At 36.9% G+C, this 20,503-nt stretch overlaps 1 protein-coding gene across 3 annotated transcripts in view; it reads right to left on the bottom strand.

Annotated features, from left to right (window-relative positions):
* Positions 1 to 2,470: 2,470 nt before the first annotated feature.
* Positions 2,471 to 20,503, bottom strand: part of EPRS (glutamyl-prolyl-tRNA synthetase) — an 83,798-nt gene continuing 65,765 nt past the window's right edge. For all 3 annotated transcript variants that reach the window (XM_025379008.1, XM_025379017.1, XM_025379027.1), the window contains 12 exons: positions 19,468 to 19,519; positions 18,467 to 18,676; positions 18,043 to 18,115; positions 16,640 to 16,719; positions 16,037 to 16,138; positions 15,365 to 15,520; positions 14,697 to 14,894; positions 13,829 to 14,002; positions 8,456 to 8,616; positions 7,347 to 7,425; positions 2,924 to 2,988; positions 2,471 to 2,828 (listed from right to left, as the gene is read on the bottom strand). In XM_025379008.1, the coding sequence (XP_025234793.1) occupies positions 2,678 to 2,828; positions 2,924 to 2,988; positions 7,347 to 7,425; positions 8,456 to 8,616; positions 13,829 to 14,002; positions 14,697 to 14,894; positions 15,365 to 15,520; positions 16,037 to 16,138; positions 16,640 to 16,719; positions 18,043 to 18,115; positions 18,467 to 18,676; positions 19,468 to 19,519 (1,501 nt within the window). In that variant the 3' untranslated portion in view covers positions 2,471 to 2,677. The remainder of the gene's footprint in view (positions 2,829 to 2,923; positions 2,989 to 7,346; positions 7,426 to 8,455; positions 8,617 to 13,828; positions 14,003 to 14,696; positions 14,895 to 15,364; positions 15,521 to 16,036; positions 16,139 to 16,639; positions 16,720 to 18,042; positions 18,116 to 18,466; positions 18,677 to 19,467; positions 19,520 to 20,503) is intronic.

Genomic DNA, 20,503 nt, shown 5'->3' with positions numbered 1-20,503 from the left:
GCATATAATCACAAACTATCAGTCATACATCTAGTTTACAGCTGTCACTTGCAAATAAAATCGTGTTCATTTCATTCAGGTTCATGCACTCTTTTGAAAAGCACAGACATCCAAGAAAATATTTTGATATTTCAGCTGAACCTCAACTTATGAAAAAAAGCCAATTTGTCAGAGGTACATTTTGGGTAAAGGATTCCCTGCTTAACAAAAGTACTTAGTGTAGAGTTTCTTTAAATAGTGACTTCCTTTAAAGCAGCAAACTTCAAGCTTTTCTGTGGTTAGTGCTACTCATCTGAAGTTTCAAAACGTAATTCTAAGGATTTGTCTTTGCACCAGAGATGGCCACCTCCTCCAAAATGGCCAGTGGCTACAGGGAAAAATGTGAATAATCTCTAATATACTTTTCAGGCTTTTATCATGGACTGGTTAAAACAAAAAAGCCTTGTCCCCTAAAAGCATTTATGTTTGTTTGCAGAAAAACAATTAGCAGCTAAAGTAACTACTATAACTAGAATTATATATTAGAAGTAACTTCCAGTTGACCCTACATAATGGTCATAACCAACAGCTATTTATTCTGTGCTGGGCATTAACTGCCTTCCTCTGAGGCAGAGTAACTGAGATAGCTGTTAGACTTTTCTCCATTTTATAAATGAACTTAGGCAGTTTACGTAGACACTAAGAAGGCAAAGCATTCTGAACTGCCATAAAGGAATACAAAATTATGATTCTGAGTACAAAAATGTGACTATATATATTTCAGTCAACTGAAATCAATTTCACTAACTTAGGTATATGAATATACATACTCAAGACATGAGTCTTGAAAGCATGCTATTTAGTTTGCTTTCAACTGACAATTTCCTACCAATATTAACAACAGTTCTTGTGTTCTTACACAGTTTGTACTTTTGTTCTTTTGCATCTCTTGTTCCCTCTACCTGGAATGTCCTTCCTCCTTCCTCTACCTATTGAAATTGTACTCATCCTTCAAAGCACAGCTCAAAATGCAAGTCCTTTCTGATGCATTTTCCTATACTGGTGTATTTATCACTACCAAGTGTAAAAGCATATTGGAAGAGATTTACCAAGTGGACTGGAAATATTGGTAAAAGATTGACCAACTGGACTAGAAATGGGGGAGGAAAGGCATTTTCCCAGCAAAGGGCACAGGCAGGAAATAGCACGTTGTTTACAGGAAACCCCAAATTGTTAGGCTGCAAAGGACTTTGCTGGATTGAAAAGGAAACTAGATGGGCTAGTTTAATCTTTTAAGTGATGGTGAACCACAAAGGGGTGTTAAGGGGAAGAAAAAATTCTTAATAAACTGTTAGGAAAAAGAAAAACAACACTGTGAAAATTTGGAGTGGACTTGTGATGAGACTGGAGTCCATTGCAGTAATCAGCACAAGAGGTACCAAGGCCTGCAGGCAATCCACAGGTTTTTGGAAGGGAAGACTCAAGAAGAATGAGAGATAATAACAACATGTTCTGCTGGCCGAGTGAGTATGGATGATGGTGTTGGAGGGACTGCCCAGGGGGGCTCCCAGGTTTCTGGTTTGGGTTATGAGGAACATTTTGGCAACGCTAATCTTCCAGGCAGGAAATACTGTAGGAGGGGGTCTGGGGGTAAAGGGTGAAATGAGGTTTTTGGGACATGTTGACCTGAATGGCTGATGGGACACTCAAGAGAATTCAGTATGCAGTTGGAATAGGTCTAGAACTCAGACCTACAGATAAAAATATTGGAGTCATTAGCCTATTAATGCTATTTGGAACTGTGGGATTAGATGAGGCTGATTAGGTACGAGAAGACAGCCAAATATGGAAGTTTAGTAAACCAATGTGGAAGAGGCATACCAAGGAAGAAAAGTCAGTGAAAAACTTGGAACTAGAAAGGGTCAGAGATGTAGGAGGGCAGGTCATAGGAATAATTTAAAAAAAAAAAAAAAAGTATCAAATGCAACAGAGTGATATGGTAAGACATGAAACTAAGAAGTCAACATGAGCTATGCTCAGGAGTATCCTTCATGATTTCAGTGAAAACAGTGCTACGGTGGGGGCAGAAGGGTGAGGAAAAGTAGAAAGTAAAAAGTAGAAGGGAGGAGGGTTTATCACTCTTTCAGACAGAAACTGTAACCCTTACTTCAAAGACCTGATAGTAACTAGAGAAAGAGAGAAGTTCAAGGGAAATCTTTCTTATTGTTGCTTTTTCCATTTGTGGGTTTGCTTTGTTTTTTAAACAGAAAGATTCAGGGCAATTTCAGATTCTGTATTAGGAGCTATGGAAAGAAAGTGCTTCAAGACCTATCAACGTAGGGTGTAACCGGCGGTTCAGGGTCTGAGACGTGTTGGGAGTGCTTAGATCAACAACAGGTATCTGGCTTTCAATTGTCTTCATCTCTTTGTAGAAATTTCTTCGTAGTACATAATGCAGGCATTTCAGAAACAAATGAATACAAAAACCATATTAGTTCATGATATTTATTACTGGGGTTGTTTACCGAAAAGTATTTTATCCACTGTTAACTTAGGCATAAGAATAATTGTCTCGTGTGACTTCATTTTAGAACTTTTACTTTTTAAAAAAATCATAAAACGGTCTGTATCTGAGAAGATACTAATTTCAATGTTTTAAAAAGTGAGGGGAGTTGAAGAGGGGGGTTTTGTTCATTCCTCAGTAGCTGCGACCAAATAAGGTGTAGAACTTGGCAGGGTTCTTGCCACAGACACATTTGGCTCCAGGCTGCAGTTCACAGAGTGGTTTGAAGGGGATGCAAAGGCTTTTAGCTCCCATGGATGGAGCACCAGGTTCAAGATCTTGATCCCTGAAATTAATAACAAATAAGAATTCCATTCATTTATGGTGCACATTGCTATTCCTTTCCATTGCAATAAAGTTTTACCAGTTAATTAGGTTTACCTGGCAGTGGTCTTTTTGATCCAGTCCTCACAGTCAATTTCCCCACAGAATGGAATCTGAACAATCTAATTATGAAAAGGAGAAGTATTCAGTATTTATAACTCCTTCAATTCTATTCTGTAGAAGGAACATTCGAGTTCTATATTAAACTTGCAAGCAAAAAGGATAGGTCTCCCAGTCTTTTTTCAGGCCATGATACCTCTGCAAACCTGCTAGGAACTTTGCTCAGTTATAAAAAATAGGAAAAAATGTTTTTCCACTATCCAAAACCCACGCTCACAGCACAACAAGACACAACAAAGACATCTTTGCAGTACCCTCAAATCTCCCCATAAACTGGGCTACAACACAGTGGCTGAAAAGAATTTGAACTCCAGTTATATCTCCCTCATTTCAAACCTGGACTACACCTGCTCCACCTATCTAAATGGTTATGAGGAGGATAAAAGGAACATCAAAAATAGCAAACTGATTTTTAACGTGTTGTTAACAATAACAATTAACAATCAGGCAAACTTCACTTTATGCCACAATGTTCCTAACATGCTATAAAGGTAAGTGGATCATTTTTAAAGTCCAAAAATAATTTTGTGTAAGGAAAAAAAAAAAAAAACCTTTTAATTTTTCTTTCTTAGACTACGTAAAACAAAGGCCGAATCAAGATACTTGGGATTTTAATTTTTAAAGTCACCACGTGTTTGAAAATCTCTAGCTCTGGGTTTTCTTTAAATAAAATGTGGATGTTACACTAGACAAGTATTAAAACAAAAATTTTTTTTGAGACACAGTCTCACTCTGTCACCCAGGATGGAGTACAGTGGCACAATCTTGGCTCATTGCAACCTCTGCCTCTTGAGTTCAAGCAATTCTCGTGCCCCAGCCTCCCAGCGTATCTGGAATTACAGGCATGTGCCACCATGCCCAGCTAATTTTTGTAATTTTAGTAGAGATGGGGCTTCTCCATGCTGGCCAGGTTGGTCTCAAACTCCTGGCCTCAAGCAGTCTGTCTGCCTCGGCCTCCCAAAGTGCTGGGATTACAGGCGTGAGCCACTGGATCTGGCCAACAAATATTAAAATTTCTCCTAGTTGTGAATGCTAATTTTTAAAGCATGTCTACTTCAAAATGAGGTTTATCTGCAATGACAATTATGTAGTAGCCCTACAAAATATTCCTGGAGAGTTAATGAGGGGAATAGCAAAGTTGTGAATATCTCCACATATTAGAAATACAGTGTGAAGCAGCTGAAAACCTAGAGATCTATGAAAATGGAGACCCAAGAGACATCAGCAGTAACAGCAACATGCTTCCAGCTTCCTCAGCAGCTTCTCATCAACTATTCCCAGTCACACAGTCCATACTCGAGTTCCTCCTGCAACCCCTTCCTTGCACTTGGGATTTCGTTTAACATGTTTCAAAAGACATCTCTTAGAAGTGAATAGGGACTAGGAAATTACAGAAAAACAAGTAATTCATTAGGTGAACATTAATGCAGGGTGATGAAGCGTTCGTTATCTAGGTAACTTATGCTCCTTCAGTAAAATGTATTAGCCTAATTCCCAAAGTTGATGAACTGTCTTTTTGATAATCTGGGTTAACGCAATAAAGAGGTGGTAAATTTTCAGGTAGGCACCACACAGTGCCTGGCTTTTTAAAAAGACCAAACAAGGCCTGGTGCAGCGGTTCACGCCTGTAATCCCAGCACTTTGGGAGGCCGAGGTGGGTGGATTGCCTGAGGTCAGGAGTTCGAGACCAGCCTGGCCAATATGGTGAAACCCTGTCTCTACTAAAAATACAAAAATTAGCTGGGCGTGGTGGCACGTGCCTGTAGTCCCAGCTGCTTGGGAGGCTGAGGCAGGAGAATCGCTTGAACCTAGGAGGCGGAGGTTGCAGTGAGCCGAGATCATGCCACTGCACTCCAGCCTGGCAGCCTGGGTGACACAGCGAGACTCCATCTCAAAACAAAAACATAACAAAGAAACATAGACATAGTCAGTGTGATGGTGCATGACTGTAGTCCTAGCTACTCCAGAGACTAACATGAGAGAATCACTGCAGCTCAGGAGTTGGGAGTCCAGCCCAGCCAACATAATGAGATCTCGTCTCAAAAAAAAAACGGATTAATAAAAAAGAATAAAAAAGACACAATCTTTTGTAATATGTAATATCTCAAATTCCTTAGAAAATGTCAATAACAAGAAATGGCAATACTCAAAAATCACAAATACAAGAGATTAGTAAGGGATGGCAGTAGTAAACAATAAATATTATATACACATAGCATTTATTTTTCATTGAATTAAGATTCTCCCTTGGCAAAATGTACTAAAATCAAGTCCTAGTAAAAACAGATATAATTTTTCACTTATACCAATAAAGAAAAGTAGAAAGATCCAAACTTTCCCCTACATTTAAGTTCCAAAGATCTCTTCTTCCTTCTCCCCTCCTAGCAGATACAATTTTATTTACAACAACCTCAAAGGTTGCTTGATGGTCAATCAATACATCTACTAAGCTGACCAACATAAGGTGAAAAGGGGGATGGAACTGCCTACTGAATAAAAGAAACAAAAAATTGTTTTCTGGTCCTGTGTTCTTTGGACTAAAATACCACAGCTTCTACTTCAGAATAGTTATTGAAATCTCTACAGTAACTTATCCAATATTAGAATAAAAGACATGATTCCAGCAATACCTGCTGGCATTCATTTCTTTGAAAGCAATGTTTTAACTGATAGTTACTCTACTGATTTATTAACTCTTATGCAATGTCTTTAATAGACTGCTCAAACATGACTACAGTATTTCTACAATAAAGGAAAATTTTAAATTCAGTAATAGAACAAAAAAATCATAAATTAGAGTGAAAGAAAAAACACAGTGCTACAGATGGCTACCCACTGTCTAGCCTTCTATTAAAAGTAGGAAGTTTGAGGCCAGGCGCGGTGGCTCATGCCCGTAATCCCAGCACTTTGGAAGGCCAAGGCAGATGGGTCACTTGAGGTCGGAGTTCAAGACCAGCCTGACCAAAATGGCAAAACCCCATCTCTACTAAAAATACAAAAATTAGCTGGGTGTCGTGGCAGGCGCCTGAAATCCCAGTCATGCGGAAGGTTGAGGTAGGAAATCGCTTGAGCTTGGGAGATGGAGGTTGCAGTGAGCCAAGATCTTACACCACTGTACTCCAGTCTGGGCAACAAAGCAAGACCCCGTTAACAAAAAAAAAAGGAAGTTTGAGTCAAGTGAAAAATTACAGAACCCAGAAAGGTGAAAAAATTACAAAAGCAATAACCCAATAAGGATAGAAGGCTAAATACTGAAGAATTATAGATCTAAAGAGGATTTCGATATCTATTTTGTACTCATTTTACAGAATAGTAAAATGAAAGCCAGAGATTAATTTTCCCAGTTTAAGAAATAAGAGACATATCAATACGTTATGACCATAAAAATTAAAGCTTTACATAAATTCATGCTCCTTCTCAGCATGGATTTAAAACATAAAAAAAGATACAGAGAAAAATGCTTTAAACCTAGTCAGAAGAGGGATCTAAATTCTGTCGAGTTTGGGGTATTCATTTAGACACTGGCCCATGGTTTTCTCACTTGTAACCTGAGGACACAGGATTGGTTGTATTCAAACATGTATACCAGAATACTAAAGACCATAAGTGATTCATTCCAATAATTAAATAACTTTGCAAAACTGAAATTCTTCTTTATGAAAATTTAAAGTTTCAGCTCAAAACAACTGCATATACCCAATATATAAAACCAATTAAATCTTAAAGAGCCATTAACTACCTAATTAGGAAAGTCTATGGAGTTCTAAGGAGCCAGAGAGCCCCTCATTATGAAAAACAGGCTTAGAATAAGCAACACTTTTCTTCTCATTATTCAGAAAGTTCAATCAATTGAGAGCTGAGTATGTCCAGTCAGGGAATGGAAAGAAACTGACTTTTCATCTTGCTTTAGGCAGCCGCATATGACAGCTCTAAAGCTAGAACAATGGTTACTTTAGGAACTTACAAGAAACTGAAATAACAGAGATTTTCAATAATGAAGAAATAAGGAGACATACAGAATCAATGTTCTTTAGAAAGTAGCATATCAAACATGGGAAAAAAACTTACATAATCCGTTCACGAGTATTACCCCAAAATGGTATAATGTTGTAATGCTTTAGAAAAGCCAGTAGAAAACAAAGACTATATATATATATATATACACACACACTATATTTATATATGACATATAAGTATAAAACAAAGACTATATAGATTATATATTTATACATATATATAAATGTTGAGTAATGTACTATCTTTTTATGTGATTGGCTTTAAAGGTATTAATACCATGCATAAATTCAATGAGTCTTAAAATACAATTTACTGAAATATTTTTATTTCAGAAGTCTCTGACCTTTCCAGAATCTAGTATCTTCTGAAAGTCTTCCATTGTATTAGCCACAACCATATGAGTCTTAAGGTCTTCAGAAGCCCTACCAAACAAAATTAGAAAACAATACATAATTGTTCTCACAAATATGACAAAGTTTTATGAAACACATAAGCATAATTTAATGAAAAGATAACCTGGAAGTCAGAAGGACTCAATTTGAATCTCAAGTCTGTCACTCACAGTGACCATCAGTATATCAGAGTTACCTTATCATTGCACTATTGTGAGCCTTAAATGCATGGGAAATTTGTTAAGCACACAACAGGTGATCATAACTTTTGTTACTGCTGTTAAATCTCTAATGACCGACATTCTTTTCCTGGCATTAACACATTACCTATGGGAGTCTGTGTTATTTTTTAAACCTCCCTGGTCTTAAATATTTCCAGATTCAGAGGAAATATATATAAAAGATATATATATATATATATATATATATATATATATATATATCTTACATCAATATATAAGTGCCCTCATATAAGATGCAGGCATTACCCTCTCTTCTGGTGCCTCTGCCTTGACTGCCTTGAGATCTGTGATTCTAAAAGACTCTCTCCATAGGTGAGGGTGGCCCTAAGGCCTTCCTCTATCCCTCATTCCCAATCCTAGTCAGGAGGTTCTCAGACTTGGCTATATTATAATCCCCTGGGGGAGCTTTTAAAAGTATAGTTTCCAGGTCTTCTCCAGTCCAATTAAATTAGTATCTCTAGGAAGGCACTGGTAGTTACTAGAGCTTCCCAGGTGCTGCGAATGTGTACCCAGCAGATGACAGTCAATACCTGAAGCCCTTGAATTTATATCTCATAAAAGCCTAGATCTAAATTAACCCAAATTAGTCCGGGGGACAGAAACTTCATTGTTGCAAACCTAGTAGGAAGCAGATGGCACTTAGAAAAATAACCATAATACAAGTAAAAAACCCAGAGAGTGGTGAATTAAGTAGCATGAGGGTTCAGAGAGAGAGAACAAATGCTTCCAACTGGGACAACCCCAAAAATTCCTTGGTAAAGATCTCAAAGGTGGTGGAAGATTTGGAGAGAGAGACATAAGCAATTTTAAGAAACTACCTTGTGAAAAGGGTGACATGGATGTCTTCCAAAATAGCTTGGAGTTTAGTCTCTGCCTCATTTTCAGCAACTGTCAGCTTTTCTCCAGTATCTCGTCTGACAGCTACAAACTGACAGCTCTTCATATCACGTGGCCCAACTTCAAGTCTAATGGGAACTCCCTATAAGATAAAAAAGGCAGTTAAAATGATATATGAATGTCTCCAGTTGAATATACAGATGTAATTCATGGCCTATCTACAACAAATTATAAAAAACCCAAAAAACAAAGGCAAAGCCAAAAAACAAGGAAAAAAAAAAAAAAAAACACAAAAAAACAGGTAATACTGCTGAGATACTATAAAAACCTACTCTAGTAAGAAGGTATAAACCTAACACAAAAAATCTACTGCCCTAGTGGTTCTGAGCTAAGGAAGTGCTTCATGGAGAAACACAGAGAGTAGTTTCTAGATCAGCATTCCCAACTTTTCTTACAAAATAGCATCCAGAAAATTTATTTGCACAGGAATGGGGTTAAACAAAGACTTTTTGAGGCTACAAGCCACTGAGGGGATCAGTACCATGACACATTTTTGACTCATTCCTGACACGGTGGTATTCTCTGGTTGAAAAGTCTTCATTCTGGATACTCTATCTTTAGCATGCATTATGATCACCTGGAAGGATTGTTAATGCCCAGATTTCAGGGTCCCGCCTCCAGAGTCTTTTATTAGAGTAGGTTGGGGACGGGACCTGAGAATTTGTTTTTTTGTTTGTTTGAAGACAGAGTCTCACTCTGTTGACTAGACTAGAGTGCAGTGGCATGATCTTGGCTCACTATAACCTCTGCCTCCCAAGATCAATTGATTCTCATGCCTCAGCCTCCTGAGTAGCTGGGATTACAGGCACCTACCACTATGCCTGGCTAATTTTTGTATTTTTAGTAGACACGAGGTTTCACCATGTTGACCAGGCTGGTGTTGAACACCTGACCTCAACTGATCTGCCCGCCTCAGCCTCCCAAATTGCTGGGATTATAGATGTGAGCCACTGTACTTGGCCAAGAGTTTATATTTCTAACAAGTTTCCAAGTGATGCTGACACTGCTGGTCCTAGGACTCCAGTTTAAGAACCACTCCCCTATACTCTTTGGTTTTTCCAAAGCAACTTAAGCATGGACTATATGCAAGTTTAAGACTTGGGAATGTTCAATCTTGTGAATGTGTATCCTGTAAGGGCATTAAAATCCTTAAGGATTAGGGAAACACCACATTTTTCGGGCCCAGAACCTTATTTGATAAATAGTAGATTTTAAATAATTTTTTTGAATGAATAATCCTCTAAAATTAACGGGATTTTCCTAAGTTAGGTGCTTCCATATACAATTTAGATGCCGGGTGGTACACCCAAAAAATGCCATAGGAAAAATTTTAAATATTACTCTAGAAGTCCTTATTTACCCCTAGGGAAGACTTATTTTACAAAATGAGATTTAAAAAAAAAAAAAAACACACACACACACAATGGAACAAACTGTTGTATGCTAAATATGACATTATTTTATTGCTTTAGTTTATTTATCCAATATATTATACTGGATGTATTACATGCATTTGTAAGATACAGTGCTAAGTGCAATGAGATTTAAAAGATGAATAAGAAATACATCTTGTCCTCAAGAAGCTTCATGCTTTGTAGGGTAAATAAGGCACACATATAAACAACAAAAACTAATAAGAAAGTCAGCAGTGAGAGAATATTCCTCAGCTGGAAGAGAGAAGAAAAGTTACTGAAGAAGATAAAAATTAATAAGGAAATTATTCATAATTAAAGAACATTCTATAAAATAAGTGACCTATAGTTACAAAAATGCCTATGTCATAAATGACAATGAAAGTCTGAGGAACTACTTCTGATTAAAGAAAACTAAAAGGACATGACAGCAAAATGCAATAGGACTGGACCCTACACCGAAAAAGGAGAGAGCCATTGGTAGCCCACAGCAGGGTGTCTGAGCCTGAGTCAGGCGAGAGGGCATCTGCGCATGAGAACAACCTTGTATAGAGTGACAGAGCACACGAAGGATAAGGAGCACATTCATACAGAGGAGTGGGTGGCAATGGCAATGAGAGATTGGTGGCATACAGGGTGACTAATCTAATAAATTCATGTACTAAGGATAATTAGAGCTAGGTTTTTCATTGTCAGAAAAGGGAATTATGAGCACAAAATGGAGAAAAACTAGAATGCATCCTGTGGTGGTTTTTGTTGCTGTTGTTGTTGTTGTTTTTCCTGAGACGGAGCTTCACTCTTGTCGCCCAGGCAGGAGTGCAATGGTGCAATTTGGGCTCACTGCAACCTCCGCCTCCCAGGTACAAGCGATTCTCCTGCCTCAGCCTCCTGAGTAGCTGGGACTACAGATAGCCGCAACCAAGCCCAGCTAATTTTTGTATTTTTAGTAGAGACGGGGTTTCACCATGTTGTACAGGCTGGTTTCAAAATCCTGACCTCAGGTGATCCTCCTGCCTCGGCCTCCCAAGGTGCTGGGATTATCAGCATGCGCCACCGCACCGGGTTCACCCTGTGGTTTTTTATTGGAATTTCAAGTATAGATATAAACTCTTGGTTTTCAACATATATAAATAGACATGGAAATATGGTGGTAAAAGTGTACACGTATCTGTATGTGTGTATGGACATCTACGTATATATACATATTCAGTAGCTCCATCTACTGAGAAGGCCTGGGAGAAGTGATAGCTCAAAAGCAATGAGCATACCCAGCACTAAACACCATTCTCCACTCAAAAGAACCAGAGCTTCTTAGAGATATGGCAAATTCCTGGGCCAGGGTAGAAAAAGTACAAGATAAGCCTACAACATCTTGTGCCAAGCAGCAAGGAAGTTCTTAAAGAATGATGGAGAATGTCAAAAGGACACAAAAGCCAGCTTTAAGGGATCATAATGGTCAAACCGGAGACACTTTGAGCATCAAAACAAATAACGTTAGTAGCAGATTCTGTAACCCAGTGCTTAATACTAGAAACCATGGATCCATAAAATATGAATTAGCTAATAGAAAGGCTAATAAGAAATGTGCTGTGTCAAGATCACGATAATCAACGAAAACCTGAGAAATGATTGCAGACTGAAAGAAACTAAAGATACATAATAACTACATACAACACATAGTTCTGAACTAGGTCCTTCTGCTATAAAGAAACACTAGTCAGACAGCTCCTGAAAGCTGAATGAGGGTCTAGAATTAGACTATAGTAATGTATGAACATTACTATACCGACTTGTGTTGTATTATGTAGGAGAATATGTTGGTTGTACTATGTTGGTTGTGCTGTGATTATGTAGGAGAGTATATTTGTAGGGTGATAGAACATCAGGTTAGCATCTTATTTTCAAATGATTCAAGCAGGAAAAATTAATTATTTGTATTAGACTTGCTTTATTGTAAGTTTGTGACTGTTGCATGATAAAAAAAAATTTACAACCCAGGTAGAAGAAATAGCACAAGCAAAGACATAGGGGTGGAAAAACCAGGCTGTCTGTGAAGAGAGAAAAGGGCATATGAAAGGGGATAATGAAAAGCGAAAGTTGGAAAGGTAATCTGAAGCCAAATCATGGAGGAGGCAAATATTTTGTTGATAGTTTTTTTCTAAAACTAGTTACAAATTTAACTGTAAAAAATGTGTTTTGCTTCAACAGCAACACAAAATTATCTTACTCCACATAGTAAAAAGAAAAGTAGTTAATTTACTCAGATTATTTTCCCCTTTATATTTTCATATTATAGGAAGGGGTACCAAAGAATTACAGGAGTTGCTGGGTTCTGGCCTCACAATCAAACCATATTACAGCTCATTTACTAATCTGAATAAGTTTCAAAATGTGCGTATACATCACGCACACACTTTGGTCAATCGCTGTCAAAGAAATACAAATCCAGAGCTCCTGAAATATTTTTTCTTAGAAATTATTTGACTAAATGGAACTAAAATGGCATTAATCTAATACCTTCCACTAACACCTTCCACTAGATAGTGAACTCTCTTTCTCAATGTTCTTTAACTTGAGGCATCAAGTTTAGAACTTAGGTGCTTTATTTTCTTTCCTGAGGAATACAGACAATGAAGCTGTAGCAGACCCAATTCATACTAAGCATACCTCCCCAACATAGTATAGGCTCACTAGGGTACTAAAAGAAGAGTGACAAAGACAAAGCCAAGTCAGTTTAAGGATGAGAAATGAATAAAAGAGGAAAGGGTACAAAGAAGAATTCAGGAATGAATGTGGATGGTTTTTTTCTTTTTAATCCCGCTAGTACCCAGCAATAAATTTCTCCTTTAACATTTTATAGCCCAGGTTAAGTAGAAATTAGTTTAGAGAAACTGCTACTGGCATCACACAATAGCTATTTATAAGTGAGCAAAAAAGAGTGCAATTAAAAAGGAAATGACATGGAAAAAAAATTCATGTTTAGAAGAGCATGTAAAGAAGCTGGTATATTACATAAAAGAGAAACAATTATCAATATAATTACCATTCCTTGGCAAAGGAAATTTACCTCAGGGGCCATTTGAAACAAACAAGATGATAAATATTAGCAACTTTGGGAACCCTAGATGTATAAATACTTAATAATCCCAATATTGCTGAGCTTCCATAGTTTGAAAGCTTGCAGCTGCAATCTCAATACATTCTCTCATCCCATCGCCTATAATATCAGTTTACACAGTCTCGATTCCTAATTTCTAGATCCAGTAAGATTCCCTCTTTCAGCGTAAGAAAAATTGTTAAATCCCAGAAGTTTATAAAACAAAATTAAGGGCACAGACAATCTATTAATGACAATGTGCAATAAATGAAAGTTATATTACAAACAATAAAGCAGAATGTAGACTGACTTTAATAAACAAAATAAAAATCAACAAACTGGTATGAAATACTTGGTGTGAAAACTCAAGAACAAAATTAATCTCAGATGTTTCACTATTAGCTATAAAAAAGACAGCTAAGTGATGTCCATGCACCGTTATTCCGGTGGTCTATGTAAATAACTTATTTATTGTATGAACTCCTGGCATAAACATTTTAGTATACCAGCTACATGAGGGAAATCATAAACAAGGGCTCAAGATCATTTTTATTCTAACAGCATAAAAATAAGCTTCCACCAAAACTATTTTAAATTTAGGTATCACTATTACAAAGCTATGAACTGTGTCAGTGCTCAACAGTTTAAGTGAAGAAGAAAAAAAGCCCCCACTATCAAAATAGAGGAAAGTAATGAGAAACTTCAAGTTTTATAAAAACATGCAGAGGAAAATCTAAACTCAAACTGCAGATGTTGAGGGTAAAAGATACAACTGAGGAATTTACCTTGAGCTCCCAGTGATTGAATTTCCAACCTGGAGAATAATTATCTCGTAAATCAGCTCTAACGCGGATGTTAACATTGAGTAACCGCCTTCGATAATCATTGCATTTTGCAATCAGCGCTTCTTTGTCTTCTTCAGAAAGTGCATTGGTAATGCCACACGGAATAATCACCACCTAGAATTCAGCACAATGTCCCAAATTTATGCAAAGAAACAGATACAGAAGCTCTCAGAAGTCGAAACCTACTAGTGGCTATTATTATTAACACAAATCAGCTGTGTGATTTCTAATCCATATATAATGTCTACTAATTACTTGCAAATCACTTACCCATCTAAATGCATTTTCAGCTGACCTACTATATTTCATTTAATCTATTTTACATACACACACACACACACATATATATATATTTTTTTTTACCCCCACCTCCCAAGTAGCTGGGACTACCAGTGCATGCCACCACACCTGGCTAATATTTTGTAGACTGGATTTTGCCATGTTGCCCAGGCTTAGTCTCAAACTCCTGGGCTCAAGCAATCTGCCTGCCTTGGCCTCCCACAGTGCTGGGATTACAGGCGTGAGCCTGCATGCCCAGGTCATTTAACATATTATAAACCGTTTTTAAAAAATGACTTCTAAAAATGTTTATATAAGTAGCTTAAAAATTAAAAGAGTAAGAGACAATAAATAATGTAAATGATACACACAGTTACAAAACACTAGGGTCCAGATTGCATTCCACATTGTTTTTATTATCAGAGAAATCTGCCTGAATGATATTCAGAAAATTATCCTTTCGAATTTCCTTTAGTAAATATGGCTTGTATTTTATAAAATGAATGATAAACAGGAATATTTTCCTTACCTGAACACATGCTACACGGGGTGGTAATACTAAACCCATGTTGTCTCCATGAACCATGGTCATAACACCAATAGTTCGAGTCGTCAGGCCCCAGGAGTTTTGATAGGCAAATTGCTTCTCTCCTGGTGTCTTTGGATCTTCAAAAACGATTTCAAACATTTTGGAAAAATTCTGCCCTAAATGATGTGATGTTCCTCCCTAAAGTAGAGAAACATAAGCTTTGTTTTTAATAAACTATTACACCCTTGAAAATGATTACTGTAAGATCACATGCTTTAAAAATGGCACCAGACTTGTCTTTTCTCCCTTTTTTTACATTAAATAAGGTTTTTAATTATAAGCATAATTACCATAACAAGAGATTAAGATTAGTCAAAAAATACTATTTACAAGTATTTTGCTCTGGGCAGCTCCTTTTATAGCAGAAATTTTACCTACAACAGTTAAAAAGGAAATCATATTTTAGTAGTAATTCAGGATATGTATCATGACTTAACGAACCATGGAGACAGAGGAATGGGATAGATTTGCTTGAAATTATTATACAACAGTACACTAAACATTTATTTTTTAAAAGAGTCTACTTCCGTGATGACAGAAGAAATTATTGGATCTGTCCATGGACTGTGCTTACAGTGACTTATGAATCCTAAGTGGCAGTCTGATACCTGGATAGCTCTTCCACTAGCAGATATAAATGCTTCTATTGTAGTTGTATAGTCTCCTCCTGCAAATTTTTCCTTTTCCGTCTTTCTTCCTCTTACAACAGGAATTGCCAGGAGTTCTTCATATACCTGAGCATATAAGTCAAGTATCTGCAAGACCTGTAACATTTTAAATGTAAATGTGTTCAAATTTAGGGTACATTTATTCATTAAGATCTATAAAACTGCACTACTTAAGACTAATTGTGTGGGAAAAGCAATTCGAACAATAAAAACTTCTTTTTATGAAAAGGTTAAAGCAGCCAGTGTGAATTTATTAAGAAAGATACTCAACGAAGCAATGTAAAAAGAAGTCAAATAACTTTTTAAAATGTATATATAAGTTTAGAATATAAGAGAAAATAAATGTTACGAAAGATACACAATATCAAAATGAAAATTTCCTGAAAAATAACTTTTTATACACATTAAAGCCCAGAAGTATTTTCACCTAAAAATTTAAGAGCCTATTTCCCTTATTAATAACATTCCAATAAGCAGTTACTTAAATCCATGTACATTTGAATTAATTTGATTTTGCTTTTAACAGGTGTTACATACATTTTAAATAACAAAATTGCAGAGCCTGAACCAAAAAAATGGAACATAGTTAATATGGAAAATAACTTTTTATACCTCTTCCGCTGCCTCTTCCATGGTAGCAAAAGCACTGTGCCCTTCCTGCCAAAGAAATTCACGAGTACGTAGGAAAGGCTGAGGGTGCTTGAACTCCCAACGCTGGAAGAGGCAAGAAAACAATTTAGTCATTATAAAGAGCTTTTCAATTTTTTTTGGAAACAGGATCTTGCTCTGTCCCTCAGGCTGGAGTGCAGTGGTGCAATCATGGCTCACTGAAACCCTCTGCCTCCCAGGCTCAAATGATCCTCCTACCTTAGCCTCCCAAGTAGCTGGGCTACAGGTGCACATCAACACACCTGGCTAATTTTTAGTAGAGATGTGGTTTTGCCATGTTGCCTAGACTGGTCTCAAAATCCTGGGCTCAAGTGATCTGTCTGCTCAACCTCCCAAAGTGCTGGGATTATAAGCATGAGCCACCATGCCCAGTCACTTTCCAATTTTTATTACCATTTTATATAATAAGTAATCAAAAATCACAATTTATCTTAAATACTTCAAAAATAGTTCCATACTCCCAATCCTTTGAAAATAAAAACAATATATATATATTTTTTAAAGAACATGAATAATAATAGAATATAAGAGGAAGTGAATACCTACCACCACATTGCACCACTGATTGAGCTTGATGGGCAGGTCTCTGTGTGACTGCACCCATTTTGCATATGCAGGATACATTACTGAAAGACATGGGAAAATAGAGACAGTCATTTAAGGCTTTATTTCTCCTTTAAGGCTGTAAGAGCTAAACCAGCAAGATAATTAGTAGGAATTAAAATGTAATAAATAAATTTGAAAAATAAAATGTATGTTTGTGTAAATATATTTCCAATGTTTATAATAAGTGAATAGTATTATCTATTTCATAAAGTGTATTACTCAAGGATACAAATCTAAAGTTGATCATATTTTATATTCTTCACAGAAGATTTTACATTCTTCATATAATAGTTAATGTACTTTGACAGTTTTCACGTTTGGTTTTTAAAAACACAAATAAAGGTCATGTCCTACGTTAAGCTCTCTGCATTCATTGACCTGTTCAATTCTCGCATTCAACCCATAAGTAAGTATCATAATCTCAGTTTTAAAGATGTGGAAAGCTGAGTTTATAGAAGCTAAACAATTTGCTGAATCCAGCAGTTAGGTATGAGAAGCAGAATTAATTTATATCTATCTGATGCACCTATTCAGAGTATGAAAGCTCTTGCAATGAATTGCAAAGCAAAGATATCTGTCTTAGAATAGCCTTCTCATGATCTGTAATTAGTAAACCAAAACAAACACAACTTTGCCAAATAGTCTCAGAGAAAAAAACTGGTATCACAATATTAATAATGTATTATACAAAAGTATCACTAAAAATATCAATAAGAACAAACAATCCTGAACTCTACAGATGAATGATCACTTTGAAAGACGCTGTAAAGCCCAAAACCTCAACTTTTCCAACGGCATTATCATTTACCATATGTAATTTTAGAAAAATTATTTAATCTTTCAGAGACTTTTCTTTACCTGCAAAATGGAAATCACAATAACTGCCCCTGCCTTCCTCACAACACTGTTGTAAGAATAACACAAGATGATGTAGAAGTACTTAGCGACCTATGAACACCCTACATGAATGCAAATCTAAATGTATTATTAAAATTTAAAAATAATTATGGCATAAACATTTGTATTTGCAATATTATAATCAATTCCAACAATAAAAATTATTCTAAGAATAAAATTCCTTGAAAAGTCCTAAAAATTTACAGCATAAAAATGAGTATTTAAATTAAAAATCCTATAATTTAATGATAAAGAGCTCTGCAATGACTATTAGAGAACAAAACTCTAGACAACCTAAGTCTGCATTCAATCGTTATCAACACTCATGAAGTTCTGTATTGTCAACAGGGATTATACCTATCACAAAGCGAAAGCTGAGACTCAACTCTAGAAGCTGTCTTTATTGTTCATTGAGCATTCTCCTGCACTCTAAGGCCTGTTCTCACCTGTTTCACTAGTAGGACGAATGGCAATTGGTTCTGCCAACTCGGTTTTGCCAGATCTTGTAACCCAAGCAACCTAGTAAGAAAAAATCATTTTTCATACATTTTTTTTCAATAGCATTGTGGAGCAACAGTACAAATGCAGGCAAATTTCCTCTGTTTTAATTTTTGCTATATCAATTTAGGCAAGTTAAAATAGTTGCTGCTGTTCACTGTGAGGAAACGTATGCACTTACTGACCTTCTAAATATTAAAAGTCAGTTAATTAATGTGACAAAATCATTACTTGCTACAAAGGTAGAAACAGAACTTTTTAACAAAAATGGCTTTACATTTTTCAAAATTGGTTGTTAAACTCAAAAGTTGAAAATACATTTTCAAGTTTGTCAGAGAACACTGCAAAAAAATAAAAAAGAAGCTCACTTACCTCCGGGGCAAAGTCAGCAATATGAGTCTTCTCTTTCTCTAATGCACCTTGAGACACAAACATGGGGAAGTAGCAGTTTTCAACACCAAGTTTCTTGATCCCAGCATCAAAAAAGTCCTTGATGGCTTCCCAAATGGCATAGGCCCAGGGACGAAGAATATAACAGCCACTTACGTCATGGTATTCAATCATTTCTGACTTTGTGATGACCTTTTTAAAAGAAAAATAGTCTTTAAAGCTTACATTCAACCAAAATTCTAGTGTAAGTGGCAAGAGTATGATAACCAAAATTCAAATCTGGAGGCTTCTACTGTTGATACATCCCCATAATGTGGGAGGTCATAATGGAAGTAAAACAGACCTGACTATACTGAAAAACAACATATAACAGGGTTCCAAACTCTCAATAAAGCCTGAATTCCACCGGGCGTGGTGGCTTACACATGTAATCCCAGGACTTTGGGAAGCCGAGGTGGGTGGATCGCCTGAGGTCAGAAGTTTGAGACCAGCCTCAAATATGGTGAAACCCAGTCTCTACTAAAACTACAAAAATTAGCCGGGCATAGTGGCGTGTGCTTGTAGTCCCAGCTACTCGGGAGGCTGAGGCAGGAGAATTGCTTGAACCCAGGAGGTGGAGGTTGCAGTGAGCCAAGATCATACCACTGCACACCAACCTAGGTGACAGAGTGACACTCCCATCTCAAAAAAAAAAAAAAATTGAATTCCAATCCTGTCTCTGCTATTGACTATATCTTTGTGGCCTTGAATTAATCCCTTTACTTGAACATTAAAAAAAAAAAAATCACTATCTCATGGTACTACTTTTCAATTCAGGACTTCATGTGAACATGTTGAAAAATAGTGTCATATTAAATGACTACAGTATGTATTAAAGGCATTATATAACATTATTACTATTGCCTTTGTGGTGTATTTTAGAATCTAAACATAAAGCAGCCATTGAGACTTAAAACATAAAAATCAACTGAATGCATACTCACCTGAGAATACCAATCAGCAAGATTTTCTTCTTTTTTTGCCTCAAGACCCAACCTGCAGATATGAAAAGTAAAAGATACATCTCTTCATTCAGCAACTGCTTTTAGGTCGAATGAAACCTCTAAAGTTCAAAATAGATTAGTTTTTCTTCAGTATGAGTTATTTCCATATTTGTAACTTCTCTATATTCATCCCCAAGATAATATTGTGTTTTCTTGTTTTGTTTTTAAGACAGGGTCTCACTCTGTCACCCAGGCTGGAGCGCAATGGTGTGATCCTGTCTCACCGCAACCTAGGACTCCTCAGCTCAAGAGATTCTCTCGCCTCAGCCTCCTGAGTAGCTAGGACTACAGGCGCATACAACATCTGGCTTATTTTTTTATTTTTATTTTTTGGTAGAGTCAGGGTCTCGCTGTGTTGCCCAGGCCAGTCTTGAACTCTTGGCCTCACACAATCCTCCTGCTCCGGCCTCCCACAGTGCAGGGATTACAGGCATAAGCCACCATGCCTAGCCCCTAAGATAATGTTTTTAACCTAAAAAACAGTAGAAATGCTGGGCACAGTGTCTCACACCTGTAATCCCACCACTTTGGGAGGCCGAGGCGGGCAGATCACCTGAGGTTGGGAGTTTGAGACCAGCCTGACCAACATGGAGAAACCCTGTCTCTACTAAAATTACAAAATTAGACAGGCAGGGTGGCGCATGCCTGTAATCCCAGCTACTTGGGAGGCTGAGGCAGGAGAATGAATCGCTTGAACCAGGGAGGTAGAGGTTACGGTGAGCCGAGATTGCATCATTGCACTCCAGCCTGGGCAACAAGAACAAAACTCCGTCTCAAAAAACAAACAAACAAAAAAACAAAAACAGCAGAGACATCTCTTAAAAAGTTGTGAGACATTATCCACAAAATCTAGGAAAGCCAAATGTAACAAAAGCTATGATTCTATGCTTCTATGCAGACATCTCTTTCACAAGGTTCTTTTTAAGGTAATGAATTTGTGATAGAGACAGAGCCTGTTCACACCTATTCTCCCACT

This window comes from Theropithecus gelada, chromosome 1 (genome assembly GCF_003255815.1).
Source record: "Theropithecus gelada isolate Dixy chromosome 1, Tgel_1.0, whole genome shotgun sequence".
NCBI classification, from domain to species: domain Eukaryota; kingdom Metazoa; phylum Chordata; class Mammalia; order Primates; family Cercopithecidae; genus Theropithecus; species Theropithecus gelada.
This window is presented reverse-complemented; position numbering and strand designations above follow the sequence as displayed.